Consider the following 15,653-nt stretch of genomic DNA (forward strand, 5'->3'; position numbering starts at 1 on the left):
CCACGCAACATATTTTTACCACATGTGGTGATAACGTTGTGCGGTCACCTCCTTCCTGGCTTTGACCAGGGTAGGTATGACCTCTTCCGGAATGCCTTTTCCCTTAGGATCCGGCGTTCAAACCGCCATGCCGTCAAACGCAGTCGCGGTAAGTCTTGGAACAGACAAGGTCCCTGCTGGAGCAGGTCCTTTCTTAAAGGCCGATGCCACGGTTCCTCTTGGAACAGACATGGTACTTGCTGAAAGCAAATCCCTTCTTAGCTCCCGAGGCCATTAGTCCTCTGTGAGCATCTCTTGAAGTTCCGGTTACCAAGTCCCTCTTGGCCAATCCGGAGCCACGAGTATAGTTCTTACTCCTCTATGTCTTATAATTCTCAATACCTTGGTTATGAGAAGCAGAGGAGGGAACACATACACCGACTGTTACACCCACGGTGTTACCAGGACGTCCACAGCTATCGCCTGAAGGTCTCGTGACCTGGCGCAATACCTGTCCCATTTTTTTTCGGGCGGGACGCCATCATGTCCGCCTTTGGTCTTTCCCAACGGTTCACAATCATGCGGAAAACTTCCCGATGAAGTTCCCACTCTCCCGGGTGGAGGTCGTGCCTGCTGAGGAAGTCTGCTTCCCAGTCGTCCACTCCCGGAATGAACACTGCTGACAGTGCTATCACATGATTTTCCGCCTAGCGAAAAATCCTTGCAGTTTTGCCACTGCCCTCCTGCTTCTTGTGCCGCCCTTTCTGTTTACGTGGGCGACTGCCGTGATGTTATCCCACTGGATCAATACCGGCTGACCTTGAAGCAGAGGTCTTGCTAAGCTTAGAGCATTATAAATTTGCTCTTAGCTCCAGTATATTTATGTGGAGAGAATTCTCCAGACTTGATCACACTCCTTGTGTGACTGCTCCCCAGCCTCTCAGGCTGGCCTCCGTGGTCACGAGCATCCAATCCTGAATGCCGAATCTGCGGCCCTCTAGAAGATGAGCACTCTGTAATCACCACAGGAGAGACACCCTTGTCCTTGGATATAGGGTTATCCGCTGATGCATCTGAAGATGCGATCCGGACCATTTGTCCAGCAGATCCCACTGAAGAGTTCTTGCGTGAAATCTGCCGAATGGAAGCGCTTCGTAATAAGCCACCATTTTTACCAGGACTCTTGTGCAATGATGCACTGACACTTTTCCTGGTTTTAGGAGGATCCCGATTAGCTCGGATAACTCCCTGGCTTTCTCCTCTGGGAGAAACACCTTTTCCTGGACTGTGTCCAGAATCATCCCTAGGACCAGCAGACGTGTCGTCGGAACAACTGCGGTTTTGGAATATTTAGAATCCACCCGTGCTGTCGTAGAACTACTTGAGATAGTGCTACTCCGACCTCCAACTGTTCTCTGGACCTTGTTCTTATCAGGAGGTCGTCCATTTTCTTTGAAGACGAATCCTCCTTTCGGTCATTACCTTGGTAAGGACCCGGGGTGCCTTGGACAATCCAACGGCATCGTCTTGAAACTGACAGTGACAGTTCTGTACCACGAACCTGAGGTACCCTTGGTGAGAAAAGGCAAATTTTGGGACATGGAGGTAAGCATCCCTGATGTCCCGGGACACCATATAGTCCCCTTGTTCTTTGCTATCACTGCTCTGAGTGACTCCATCTGGATTTGAACCCTTGTAAGTGTTCAAATTTTTCAGATTTAGAATAGGTCTCACCTAGCCTTCAGTACCACCATATAGTGTGGAGTAATACCCCTTTCCTTGTTGTCGGAGGGGTAATTTTATTATCACCTGCTGGGAATACAGCTTGTGAATTGTTTTCAATACTGCCTCCCTGTCGGAGGGAGACATTGGTACAGCAGACTACAGGAACCTGCGAGGGGGGAAACCTCTCGACATTCCAATCTGTACCCCTTGGATACTACTTGTAGGATCCAGGGGTCCTGTACGGTCCCAGCGTCATGCTGAGAACTTGGTAGAAGCGGTGGAGGGCTTCTGTTCCTGGGAATGGGCTGCCTGCTGCAGTCTTCTTCCCTTTCCTCTATCCCTGGGCAGATATGACTCTTATAGGGACGAAAGGACTGAGGCTGAAAAGACGGTGTCTTTTTCTGCAGAGATGTGACTTAGGGTAAAAAACGGTGGATTTTCCAGCAGTTGCCCTGGCCACTAGGTCCCATGGACCGACCCCAAATAACTCCTCCCCTTTATACGGCAATACATCTTTGTGCCGTTTGGAATCTGCATCACCTGACCACTGTCGTGTCCATAAACATCTTCTTGCAGATATGGACATCGCATTTACTCTTGATGCCAGAGTGCAAATATCCCTCTGCGCATCTCGCATATATAGAAATGCATCCTTTAAATGCTCTATAGTCAATAAAATACTGTCCCTGTCAAAGGTATCAATATTTTTAGTCAGGGAATCCGACCAAGCCACCTCAGCTCTGCACATCCAGGCTGAGGCGATCGCTGGTCGCAGTATAACACCAGCATGTGTGTGTATACTTTTTAGGATATTTTTCAGCCTCCTATCAGCTGGCTCCTTAAGTACGGCCCTATCCGTAGATGGTACCGCCACTTGTTCTGATAAGCGTGTGAGCGCCTTATCCACCCTGAGGGGTGTTTCCCACCGCGCCTTAACCTCTGGCGGGAAAAGGTATACCGCCAATAATTTTCTATCGGGGGAAACCCACGCATCATCACACACTTCATTTAATTTATCTGATTCAGGAAAAACTACAGGTAGTTTTTTCACCTCACACATAATACCCTTTTTTGTGGTACTTGGAGTATCAGAAATATGTAACACCTCCTTCATTGCCCTTAACGTGTGGCCCTAAAAGAAAATACGTTTGTTTCTTCACCGTCGACACTGAAATCAGTGTCCGTGTCTGGGTCTGTGTCGACCGACTGAGGTAAATGGGCATTTTACAGCCCCTGACGGTGTTTGAGACGCCTGGACAGATACTAATTTGTTCGCCGGCCCTCTCATGTCGTCAACCGGCTTGCAGCGTGTTGACATTGTCACGTAATTTCCATAAATAAGCCATCCATTCCGGTGTCGACTCCCTAGAGAGTGACATCACCATTACAGGCAATTTGCTCCGCCTCCTCACCAATATTTTCCTCATACATGTCGACACACACGTACCGACATACAGCACACACATAGGGAATGCTCTGATAGAGGACAGGACCCACTAGCCCTTTGGGGAGACAGAGGGAGAGTTTGCCAGCACACACCAAAACGCTATAATTATCCAGGGACAACCTTTATATAAGTGTTCCTCCCTTATAGCATTTTAATATATATACATATCGCCAAATCAGTGCCCCCCCTCTCTGTTTTAACCCTGTTTCTGTAGTGCAGTGCAGGGGAGAGCATGGGAGCCTTCCCACCAGCCTTTCTGTGAGGGAAAATGGCGCTGTGTGCTGAGGAGAATAGGCCCCGCCCCCTTTTCGGCGGGCTTCTTCTCCGGAGTTTTAGATATCTGGCAGGGGTTAAATACATCCATATAGCCTCAAGGGCTATATGTGATGTATTTTTCGCCATACAGGTATTATACATTGCTGCCCAGGGCGCCCCCCCCCCCAGCGCCCTGCACCCTCCGTGACCGCTGTGTGAAGTGTGCTGACAACAATGGCACACAGCTGCAGTGCTGTGCGCTACCTGATGAAGACTGAGAGTCTCCTGCCGCCTGGTTCCGGACCTCTTCATCTTCAGCGTCTGCAAGGGGGGTCGGCGGCGCGGCTCCGGGACGAACCCCAGGGCGAGCCCTGTGTTCCGACTCCCTCTGGAGCTATGTCCAGTAGCCTAAGAATCCAATCCATCCTGCACGCAGGTGAGTTGAAAATCTCTCCCCTAAGTCCCTCGATGCAGTGAGCCTGTTGCCAGCAGGACTCACTGAAAATAAAGAACCTAAAAACTTTTTCTAAGTAACTCTTTAAGAGAGCCACCTAGATTGCACCCTTCTCGGCCGGGCACAAAAACCTAACTGAGGCTTGGAGGAGGGTCATAGGGGGAGGAGCCAGTACACACCATGTGATCCTAAAAGCTTGCTTTTGTGCCCTGTCTCCTGCGGAGCCGCTATTCCCCATGGTCCTGACGGAGTCCCCAGCATCCACTAGGACGTTAGAGAAAAACCTAAAATAAACTTTCTTTTTCTAAGAGCTCAGGAGAGCCCCTAGTGTGCATCCAGCTCAGCCGGGCACAAAATTCTAACTGAGGTCTGGAGGAGGGTCATAGAGGGAGGAGCCAGTGCACACCAGGTAGTCCTAAAGCTTTCTTTAGTTGTGCCCAGTCTCCTGCGGAGCCGCTATTCCCCATGGTCCTTACGGAGTCCCAGCATCCACTTAGGACGTCAGAGAAACTGTTTGTACATGGATAAGCAACTGGCTGGAAAACGGTACAGCGAGTAGTGGTCAATGGGAAGTCCTCAAGCTGGACACCGGTATTCAGCGGAATACCACAGGGGTTGGTACTTGGCCCACTACTGTTCAACATATTTATCAATGACCTAGAAATAGGCCTGGAAAGCACAGTGTCAATCTTTGCAGATGATACTAAACTGTGTAGGGTAATTAATTCAGAAAAAGATGCAGAGTCTCTGCAGAATGACTAATATAAACTTGAAATATAGGCGTCTAAATGGAGAATGAGGTTCAATATAGAAAAATGCAAGGTTATCCATTTTAGGGCTAAAAACAAACTTGCATCCTACATATTAAACGGGGAAAGTCTAGGGGTAACAGTTTTGGAAAAGGATTTGGGGGTACTCATTTATAATAAACTTAATAACCATATACAATGTCAAAGCGCAGTAAAGAAGGCAAGTAAGGTGTTAGCGTGCATAAAACGGGGAATTGAGACAAGGGATGAGGATGTAATTCTGCCGCTGTACAAATAATTGGTACGCTCGCACCTGAAATAGTGTGTTCAGTTTTGGGCACCACTATATATATATAAAAAAAAAAAAAAAAAAGATATCGGTGAACTAGAGAGGGTTCAAAGGCGAGCTACTAAATTGATTAAAGGGCTTGAGGGACTGGATTACGAGGAAAGGCTTACTAGGTTGAACATGTATACGCTGGAAAAATGAGGCGTCTAAGGGGAGACATTATTAATGTCTTCACATATGTAAAGGGACACTACAAAGAATTATCAGAGGAATTATGGATTAAAAGAACTCTGTTTAGGACATGGGGGCACTCGCTGAGGCTGGACGAGAGAAAATTCTGCACGCAACGGAGAAAAGGGTTCTTCACTGTTAGGCAATAAGGATTTGGAATTCCTTGCCAGGGAAGGTGGTAATGGTGGACACTATAAATGCATTTAGAAGGGGATTGGATGAATTTCTGATTGAAAAGGATATCCAAGGCTACATCATTTAAAATATTGAAGTTGTTAATCCGGGTGTAACGTGATTGTAGTTGTTAACTAGTCATAAAACATTCTTCTGCAGTTACATTAAAATCAACTTAACTTAATTCAATAAACAGGTTGAACGCGATGGGCATTTTGCCTCTTTTCAACCTCAATTACTATGTTACTATGTAATGTCACATGAAATCCACAAACCCAGACGTGGCCTTAAAACACCAGAAACCTGTTAATTCCTGCCAAAGTAACAGCGCCTGGGGAGCAAAAGTGTGCGGAGAGGACCAATCAGCAGCCAGTAATGTTTCTGTTTTTAATTCAGCAGTACTTCATTATACTAGTAATTTGTTTCAGAAATTACATTCATCAGCTGTATAACTGCCACCGGCATTTCATTATCATTGGGAAGTATAAATTCCCTTTTAAATGCACTCTTACCAGTTTTCATAAATGTTCCTCATTTTGTACAAATGAAAGGACACTTGAAGAATAAATATTCTATCAGTTCATAACAAAAAGGGTCACGTCACTGAATCTTGGTGAATAAACAAAAGGGGTAATTAAAAAAAAAATAAAAAAAAAATCTTGTCTCTTTTTATACAAAGTCAACCAAACCAGATCAATTAGATAAAATTGACATAACATGGGGATGACCAACATAAAAGTTTTACTTAAAGTGCACTATTAAGGTAAGTACAGTTCTAATGTTAACTCACTTTAGCTTTCAGTTTAACTTCAGCACTTTCATTTTCCAAGGTCTCCTCCGTTTCATCCTTGTTTAGAGGAGAGTAGTCCTCCAAAAGAGTGTCAAACAAAACTATACGCTTGTTTTTAAAGAACCCATAAAAATATGCATTGCTGTGTGAGGAACGCTTGGAACCTAAAGACAAGACATTAAATGTAAATAAGAAAATTATTTTACACACATCCAACGGAATACATAAGTAATCCCGGCAGGGGGTATGCCGGCTGGTAGTATCACGACAGCGGCATCCCGCCCACCAGAATGCCGGCAGTGGGGCGAACGCTACGAGTTCCCTTGCGGGCTGGCAGCGCTGGCCATGCTGCAGGCTCGGTGGCTCACCACAAGATCTATTCCCACTCTATGGGTGTCGTGGACGAACGGTAATAGCCCCTGTGAGCCGGTATTCCCGGGATCCTGACCGTCAGGATACCGGCAGCCAGCAAACTGATTGCCTCCCCATTCAACACAGGCAAAACATGAACTTCAATTAACCCCAATATGTCTTGTTTTTACTTCTATTATGCACAGACAAAGCTACTTGATTGGAAAAAATAAGAATTTACTTACCGATAATTCTATTTCTCGTAGTCCGTAGTGGATGCTGGGGACTCCGTCAGGACCATGGGGGATTAGCGGCTCCGCAGGAGACAGGGCACAAAAGTAAAAGCTTTAGGACTAGGTGGTGTGCACTGGCTCCTCCCCCTATGACCCTCCTCCAAGCCTCAGTTAGGATACTGTGCCCGGACGAGCGTACACAATAAGGAAAGATTTTGAATCCCGGGTAAGACTCATACCAGCCACACCAATCACACTGTACAACTTGTGATCTGAACCCAGTTAACAGCATGATAACAGAGGAGCCTCTGAAAAGATGGCTCACAACAATAATAACCCGATTTTTGTAACAATAACTATGTACAAGTATTGCAGACAATCCGCACTTGGGATGGGCGCCCAGCATCCACTACGGACTACGAGAAATAGAATTATCGGTAAGTAAATTCTTATTTTCTCTGACGTCCTAAGTGGATGCTGGGGACTCCGTCAGGACCATGGGGATTATACCAAAGCTCCCAAACGGGCGGGAGAGTGCGGATGACTCTGCAGCACCGAATGAGAGAACTCCAGGTCCTCCTCAGCCAGGGTATCAAATTTGTAGAATTTAGCAAACATGTTTGCCCCTGACCAAGTAGCAGCTCGGCAAAGTTGTAAAGCCGAGACCCCTCGAGCAGCCGCCCAAGATGAGCCCACCTTCCTTGTGGAATGGGCATTTACAGATTTTGGCTGTGGCAGGCCTGCCACAGAATGTGCAAGCTGAATTGTACTACAAATTCAACGAGCAATCGTCTGCTTAGAAGCAGGAGCACCCAGCTTGTTGGGTGCATACAGGATAAACAGCGAGTCAGTTTTCCTGACTCCAGCCGTCCTGGAAATATATATATTTTCAGGGCCCTGACAACATCTAGCAACTTGGAGTCCTCCAAGTCCCTAGTAGCCGCAGGCACCACAATAGGTTGGTTCAGGTGAAACGCTGACACCACCTTAGGGAGAAACTGGGGACGAGTCCGCAGTTCTGCCCTGTCCGAATGGAAAATCAGATATGGGCTTTTGTGAGACAAAGCCGCCAATTCTGACACTCGCCTGGCCAAGGCCAGGGCCAACAGCATGGTCACTTTCCATGTGAGATATTTCAAATCCACAGATTTGAGCGGTTCAAACCAATGTGATTTGAGGAATCCCAGAACTACGTTGAGATCCCACGGTGCCACTGGAGGCACAAAAGGGGGTTGTATATGCAGTACTCCCTTGACGAATGTCTGGACTTCAGGAACTGAAGCCAATTCTTTCTGGAAGAAAATCGACAGGGCCGAAATTTGAACCTTAATGGACCCCAATTTGAGGCCCATAGACACTCCTGTTTGCAGGAAATGCAGGAATCGACCGAGTTGAAATTCCTCCGTGGGGGCCTTCCTGGCCTCACACCACGCAACATATTTTCGCCAAATGCGGTGATAATGTTGTGCGGTCACCTCCTTCCTGGCTTTGACCAGGGTAGGTATGACCTCTTCCGGAATGCCTTTTTCCCTTAGGATCCGGCGTTCACCCGCCATGCCGTCAAACGCAGCCGCGGTAAGTCTTGGAACAGACAGGGTCCTTGCTGAAGCAAGTCCCTTCTTAACGGCAGAGGCCATGGGTCCTCTGTGAGCATCTCTTGAAGTTCCGGGTACCAAGTCCTCCTTGGCCAATCCGGAGCCACGAGTATAGTTCTTACTCCTCTCCGTCTTATAATTCTCAGTACCTTGGGTATGAGAGGAAGAGGAGGTAACACATACACTGACTGGTACACCCACGGTGTTACCAGAGCGTCCACAGCTATTGCCTGAGGGTCCCTTGACCTGGCGCAATACCTGTCCAGTTTTTTGTTGAGGCGGGACGCCATCATGTCCACCTTTGGTTTTTCCCAATGGTTCACAATCATGTGGAAGACTTCCGTGTGAAGTCCCCACTCTCCCGGGTGGAGGTCGTGCCTGCTGAGGAAGTCTGCTTCCCAGTTGTCCACTCCCGGAATGAACACTGCTGACAGTGCTATCACATGATTTTCCGCCCAGCGAAGAATCCTTGCAGCTTCTGCCATTGCCCTCCTGCTTCTTGTGCCGCCCTGTCTGTTTACGTGGGCGACTGCCGTGATGTTGTCCGACTGGATCAGCACCGGCTGACCTTGAAGCAGAGGTCTTGCTAGGCATAGAGCATTGTAAATTGCCCTTAGCTCCAGTATATTTATGTGGAGAGAAGTCTCTAGACTTGACCACGTTCCCTGGAAATTTCTTCCCTGTGTGACTGCTCCCCAGCCTCTCAGGCTGGCATCCGTGGTCACCAGGATCCAATCCTGAATGCCGAATCTGCGGCCCTCTAGTAGATGAGCACTCTGCAGCCACCACAGAAGAGACACCCTTGTCCTCGGAGACAGGGTTATCCGCTGATGCATCTGAAGATGCGATCCGGACCATTTGTCCAGCAGATCCCACTGAAAAGTTCTTGCGTGAAATCTGCCGAATGGAATCGCTTCGTAAGAAGCCACCATTTTTCCCAGGACCCTTGTGCAATGATGCACTGACACTTTTCCTGGTTTTAGGAGGTTCCTGACTAGCTCGGATAACTCCCTGGCTTTCTCCTCCGGGAGAAACACCTTTTTCTGGACTGTGTCCAGAATCATCCCTAGGAACAGCAGACGTGTCGTCGGGATCAGCTGCGATTTTGGAATATTTAGAATCCACCCGTGCTGTTGTAGCAGTACCCGAGATAGTGCTACTCCGACCTCCAACTGTTCCCTGGACTTTGCCCTTATCAGGAGATCGTCCAAGTAAGGGATAATTAAGACGCCTTTTCTTCGAAGAAGAATCATCATTTCGGCCATTACCTTGGTAAAGACCCGGGTGCCGTGGACAATCCAAACGGCAGCGTCTGAAACTGATAATGACAGTTCTGTACTACGAACCTGAGGTACCCTTGGTGAGAAGGGCAAATTGGGACATGAAGGTAAGCATCCTTGATGTCCAGGGACACCATATAGTCCCCTTCTTCCAGGTTCGCTATCACTGCTCTGAGTGACTCCATCTTGAATTTGAACCTTTGTATGTAAGTGTTCAAAGATTTCAGATTTAGAATAGATCTCACCGAGCCGTCTGGCTTCGGTACCACAAATAGTGTGGAATAATACCCCTTTCCCTGTTGTAGGAGGGGTACTTTGATTATCACCTGCTGGGAATACAGCTTGTGAATTGCTTCCAATACTGCCTCCCTGTCGGAGGGAGACGTTGGTAAAGCAGACTTCAGGAACCTGCGAGAGGGAGACGTCTCGAATTCCAATCTGTACCCCTGGGATACTACCTGTAGGATCCAGGGGTCCACTTGCGAGTGAGCCCACTGCGCGCTGAAACTCTTGAGACGACCCCCCACCGCACCTGAGTCCGCTTGTAAGGCCCCAGCGTCATGCTGAGGACTTGGCAGAAGCGGTGGAGGGCTTCTGTTCCTGGGAAGAGGCTGTCTGCTGCAGTCTTTTTCCCTTTCCTCTACCCCGGGGCAGATATGACTGGCCTTTTGCCCGCTTGCCCTTATGGGGACGAAAGGACTGAGGCTGAAAAGACGGTGTCTTTTTCTGCTGAGAGGTGAGTTGGGGTAAAAAGGTGGATTTTCCAGCTGTTGCCGTGGCCACCAGGTCCGAAAGACCGACCCCAAATAACTCCTCCCCTTTATACGGCAATACTTCCATATGCCGTTTAGAATCCGCATCACCTGACCACTGTCGTGTCCATAAACATCTTCTGGCAGAAATGGACATCGCACTTACTCTTGATGCCAGGGTGCAAATATCCCTCTGTGCATCACGCATATATAGAAACGCATCTTTTAAACGCTCTATAGTCAATAAAATACTGTCCCTGTCCAGGGTATCAATATTTTCAGTCAGGGACTCCGACCACGCCACCCCAGCGCTGCACATCCAGGCTGAGGCAATCGCTGGTCGCAGTATAACACCAGTATGTGTGTATATACTTTTTAGGACATTTTCCAGCTTCCTATCAACTGGCTCCTTGAGGGCGGCCGTATCAGGAGACGGTAACGCCACTTGTTTTGATAAGCGTGTGAGTGCCTTATCCACCCTAGGGGGTGTTTCCCAACGCGCCCTAACTTCTGGCGGGAAAGGGTATAATGCCAATAATTTCTTAGATATCAGCAATTTTTTTTTATTGGGGGAGACCCACGCATCATCACACACTTCATTTAATTCTTCTGATTCAGGAAAAACTACGGGTAGTTTTTTCACACCCCACATAATACCCTTTTTTGTGGTACTTGTAGTATCAGAAATATGCAAAGCCTCCTTCATTGCCGTGATCATGTAACGTGTGGCCCTACTGGAAAATACGTTTGTTTCTTCACCGTCGACACTGGAGTCAGTGTCCGTGTCTGTGTCGACCGACTGAGGTAATGGGCGCTTTAGAGCCCCTGACGGTGTTTGAGACGCCTGGACAGGCACTAACTGACTTGCCGGCTGTCTCATGTCGTCAACAGTTTTTTGTAAAGTGCTGACACTATCACGTAATTCCTTAAATAAGATCATCCAGTCAGGTGTCGACTCCCTAGGGGGTGACATCACTAATACAGGCAATTGCTCCGCCTCCACACCATTTTCCTCCTCATACATGTCGACACACGCGTACCGACACACAGCACACACACAGGGAATGCTCTGATAGAGGACAGGACCCCACTAGCCCTTTGGGGAGACAGAGGGAGAGTTTGCCAGCACACACCAGAGCGCTATATATGTATAGGGACAACCTTATAAATAAGTGTTTCTCCCTTATAGCTGCTATATATGTTTTTATATGCCAAATTAGTGCCACCCCCCCCCCCCCCCTCTCTTTTTTACCCTGTTTCTGTAGTGCAGGACTGCAGGGGAGAGTCAGGGAGACGTCCTTCCAGCGGAGCTGTGAGGGAAAATGGCGCTTGTGTGCTGAGGAGATAGGCTCCGCCCCCTTCACGGCGGCCTTTCTCCCGCTTTTTATGAGGTAAAATGGCAGGGGTTAAATACATCCATATAGCCCAGGAGCTATATGTGATGTATTTTTTGCCATAAATAGTGTTTTCATTGCGTCTCAGGGCGCCCCCCCCCAGCGCCCTGCACCCTCAGTGACCGGAGTGTGAAGTGTGCTGAGAGCAATGGCGCACAGCTGCAGTGCTGTGCGCTACCTTTCTTGAAGACAAGATGCCTTCTGCCGCCGATTTCTGGACCTCTTCACTCTTCTGGCTCTGTAAGGGGGCCGGCGGCGCGGCTCCGGGACCCATCCATGGCTGGGCCTGTGATCGTCCCTCTGGAGCTAATGTCCAGTAGCCAAGAAGCCCAATCCACTCTGCACGCAGGTGAGTTCGCTTCTTCTCCCCTTAGTCCCTCGATGCAGTGAGCCTGTTGCCAGCAGGACTCACTGAAAATAAAAAAACCTAAGTCTATACTTTTATTCTAAGCAGCTCAGGAGAGCTACCTAGATTGCACCCTTCTCGGCCGGGCACAAAAACCTAACTGAGGCTTGGAGGAGGGTCATAGGGGGAGGAGCCAGTGCACACCACCTAGTCCTAAAGCTTTTACTTTTGTGCCCTGTCTCCTGCGGAGCCGCTAATCCCCCATGGTCCTGACGGAGTCCCCAGGACGTCAGAGAAATATTCAGTATGAAAACATCTAACTAGGGTCTGGGGATGTGGCGTTAAGTTACTATTGTGTATGTCAGAATTTTAGGAGGTAGTGCATATATAGAAGGTGTTTGTTAAAGTGATAAGGTAGGTTATAGGTAACCTGTGTGGGAAGCATACAGTCTCAGCAGTCAGCTAAGAAATAGATCTAATAGTGTGCTAGGTATTTGACTAGAAAATACCTCCTGTGTGAGCCAAAGGAGAGTTACCCTATAGATGCTACTATTGCGCCAAGCTAGTAACCCATGTTCCCATATAGGTCTTAAGAAAAAATTCACATGCAGAGGTCTTATGCAACAAGTGCTGCTCAGGTAAGCCTTCTACCACCCTGGGCAGGTAGTGCACACTGTCCCTGCTGAATGCCTGTGCCATACCATGCTTTTATATTATATTAGAATTAGATTGTGGAATTCTATTACAACAGTGCAAGACTTCTCTGATGGGAGTCACGCAGCACACAATAACAGCCACATGCCAAGCAGTAAGTGGTTGGCATGTAGCTCTCAATACACAATGCAGAACACCACCTGCAAGCTCCTTTGCAATTTCTTGATGATCTTTCCACCTTCCCCTTTCTGGTATAAATACAGGTAGAGGTGCAGTGAAAACACTTGTGCCTCTGTTGCCATAGGGTAATCATGTCAGTGAGGCTTCTAGCTGAAGCGCTAGCTCTACACAAATGATGAACGGGAAAGAAACCAAAAAAGTATTAACTTGGTGATTACAACTGTTTAAAATACATTGGTTCTGAAAAGTCTATCCATCCACCCTTCTGATAAGTGTGCATGACTGCAGCGATATACAGTAGACCAGGGGTGGTCAGACTTTTGGAGTCCGCGATCTACTTTGAAAGCTGAAAAGCTTTTGTGATCTACCTAGGTGGAATAATAGCGCGCGGCAAAGGCGCGCGCCCAATAAAAAGGGGCGTGGCATAACAAAAAAGTGGGCTTGGTATAACAAAAAGTGGGCGTGGTATAACAAAAAAGGGGACTTAGCCTTGCTGCACAGAGTGTAATAACTGTCTCGCATGAAATAACACATTGGCCCCCACAGGTAAAAACCTCAAACACATATCCCCCCACAGTGCCAGATACACATATGCCCCCACAGTGCCATGTGCCCACAGTGCCAGATATGACCGCACAGTGCCAGATACAGATATGCCCCCACAGTGCCAGATTACAGATATGCCCCCACAGTGCCAGATTACAGATATGCCCCCACAGTGCCAGATTACAGATATGCCCCCACAGTGCCAGATTACAGATATGACCCCACAGTGCCAGATTACAGATATGACCCCACAGTGCCAGATTACAGATATGCCCCCACAGTGCCAGATACAGATATGCCCCCACAGTACCATGTGCCCACAGTGCCACATATGACCCCACAGTGCCAGATACAGATATGCCCACACAGTGCCAGATATGCCCACACAGTGCCAGATATGCCCCCACATTGCCAGATATAGATATGTGCCCACAGTGCCAGATATGCCCCCATAGTACTGCTCACCGTGCTGTGTGTGGAGAGTGCAGCGCGCGCTTCTCCTGCCTGCCGCCCTGCCTCTCAGTCTGATCTCCGGCAGTGACGGCAGCGTGTATATCTCAAATCAGGCGCCGGTCCGCGAGCTCTAATTGGCTAACAAACAGGCGCCTGATTTGAGCTATACACTCCGCAGTCACTGCCGGAGACCAGACTGAGGGGCAGGGCGGCAGGCAGGAGAGGTGCGGCTTCGGGTGGATGGGCGGCGGATCGCGATGGACTGTTTGGCCACCCCTGCAGTAGACTGTGCTTTTTGCAGGACACAAGCAGCAGAAATCACAGTCCTCAGGACATACCTGTGCTACATGTACTATGGGCTTTTTATAATCAAACCCTAGGCGGCTGCAGTTCAGTTATACAATGTGTACACTGCTAACTTGACTGCACCCTTTTAAAATGCATAAATGGGAATATTGTTTTTTCTGTAGGTAAAGTGGAAATTCAAATTATGAATAAAGCTATGGAAACTGGTAGGATGCAAATTACCGCTAACCAGTAACTGAAAAGTAAATGAGTGTACTTGCTGTATACCTTGCAAGAAAGCACAAAAGTGCATACAGCTGCAAAGTGAAAATAAATGCACCATCTACCTCCCATTGAGCTTCCACGTTTCATCTGCATTAAGATTACAGAAGGCCAGCCTCTCATACAGACATGACATTAAAATAAAATATGTTTTTTTTACCTTCAACAACATAAACTTTGGTCAATGGGAAGTCAATACTTTTTGCCATTTGTTCAATATCTTCTTTTAACTCTCCATCTGGTAGTGGGATAAACTTGTCAAATAAGGGTGCAATATAATCAGCATAGATTGTCACAAGAACCTGCAAGTCAGAAATTGAGACATACAATAAATCAAGTAGAGATAGATATTATCTAGCTATAAAAAGAACATGGAAACAGGTATGGTCTTACCAGAGACACCACCAAAGTGAAGAGCCAAGCATAGATGAAGAAGTAGTCTCCACCAATCTTAATAATGTACAACAATAGAGATGTAACTGGGAGGAGAATGCATTGCGTAACCAAGAATTTCTTTATGGCATCTTTAAAAAAAAAGCCAAGAGTCTGTGAACAGAGAGAAATAGTTTAGTTTCTATATAGAAAAAATAAATAAATAAATAAATAAATAAATAAATTCGACAAACCTGACACAAAAAACATTAAAACCAAGACACTTACATCCTACTTGGATGTTCTCGTCTTTCCTACTCTTTAGAATAGATGAAAAGCTTGTTAACATAGGTACAATTAAGTCATCTTTTAAACCTAAAATTGGGTGTACACAAGCAGATGAAATACCTGTAAGACTGACTGGCATTTATCTGGCAGCCTGACACCCTACAGATATCATGGCCATACACCATGTGATATCTCAGTGTATGGCACCAGATATCTGCATTTCTCCTCGGGGAGAAGACATTTCCCAGAACCTTCCCTGTGACAGAACAGGGGAAATGTCTGTCGGCTGGACGTGGCAGTGCACAGACTGCCTGATATTCAAATATTGCAATGAACAGACATGCTGGTCATGCCCAACATTTTGGGACTGACCAATCATCCACCAATATCAGGTAGATAGGCCAGATAATTGTAGCTTGTATGCCCATCATTAGATACATTAGAGCTTATTTCAGACGTTAAAAGACAGGAAGGGATCTAAACAACTATTTAAAAGCACAGATACTGTACAACAGACAAATAAATCTAATAAAACACAAGTATGTTTAT

The 15,653-nt window shown here is 47.3% G+C and overlaps 1 protein-coding gene across 1 annotated transcript in view; it reads right to left on the minus strand.

Annotated features, from left to right (window-relative positions):
- The window catches only part of ZMPSTE24 (zinc metallopeptidase STE24), a 124,704-nt gene that overhangs the window by 21,982 nt on the left and 87,069 nt on the right, over window positions 1-15,653 (minus strand). Inside the window, exons 5-7 of the mRNA XM_063954191.1 lie at window positions 14,838-14,990; window positions 14,605-14,746; window positions 6,094-6,257 (exon numbers count right to left, since the gene is read on the minus strand). Coding sequence (XP_063810261.1) covers window positions 6,094-6,257; window positions 14,605-14,746; window positions 14,838-14,990 — 459 coding nt within the window. The remainder of the gene's footprint in view (window positions 1-6,093; window positions 6,258-14,604; window positions 14,747-14,837; window positions 14,991-15,653) is intronic.

Source organism: Pseudophryne corroboree, chromosome 2 (genome assembly GCF_028390025.1).
Source record: "Pseudophryne corroboree isolate aPseCor3 chromosome 2, aPseCor3.hap2, whole genome shotgun sequence".
In the NCBI taxonomy this organism is placed as follows: Eukaryota; Metazoa; Chordata; class Amphibia; order Anura; family Myobatrachidae; genus Pseudophryne; species Pseudophryne corroboree.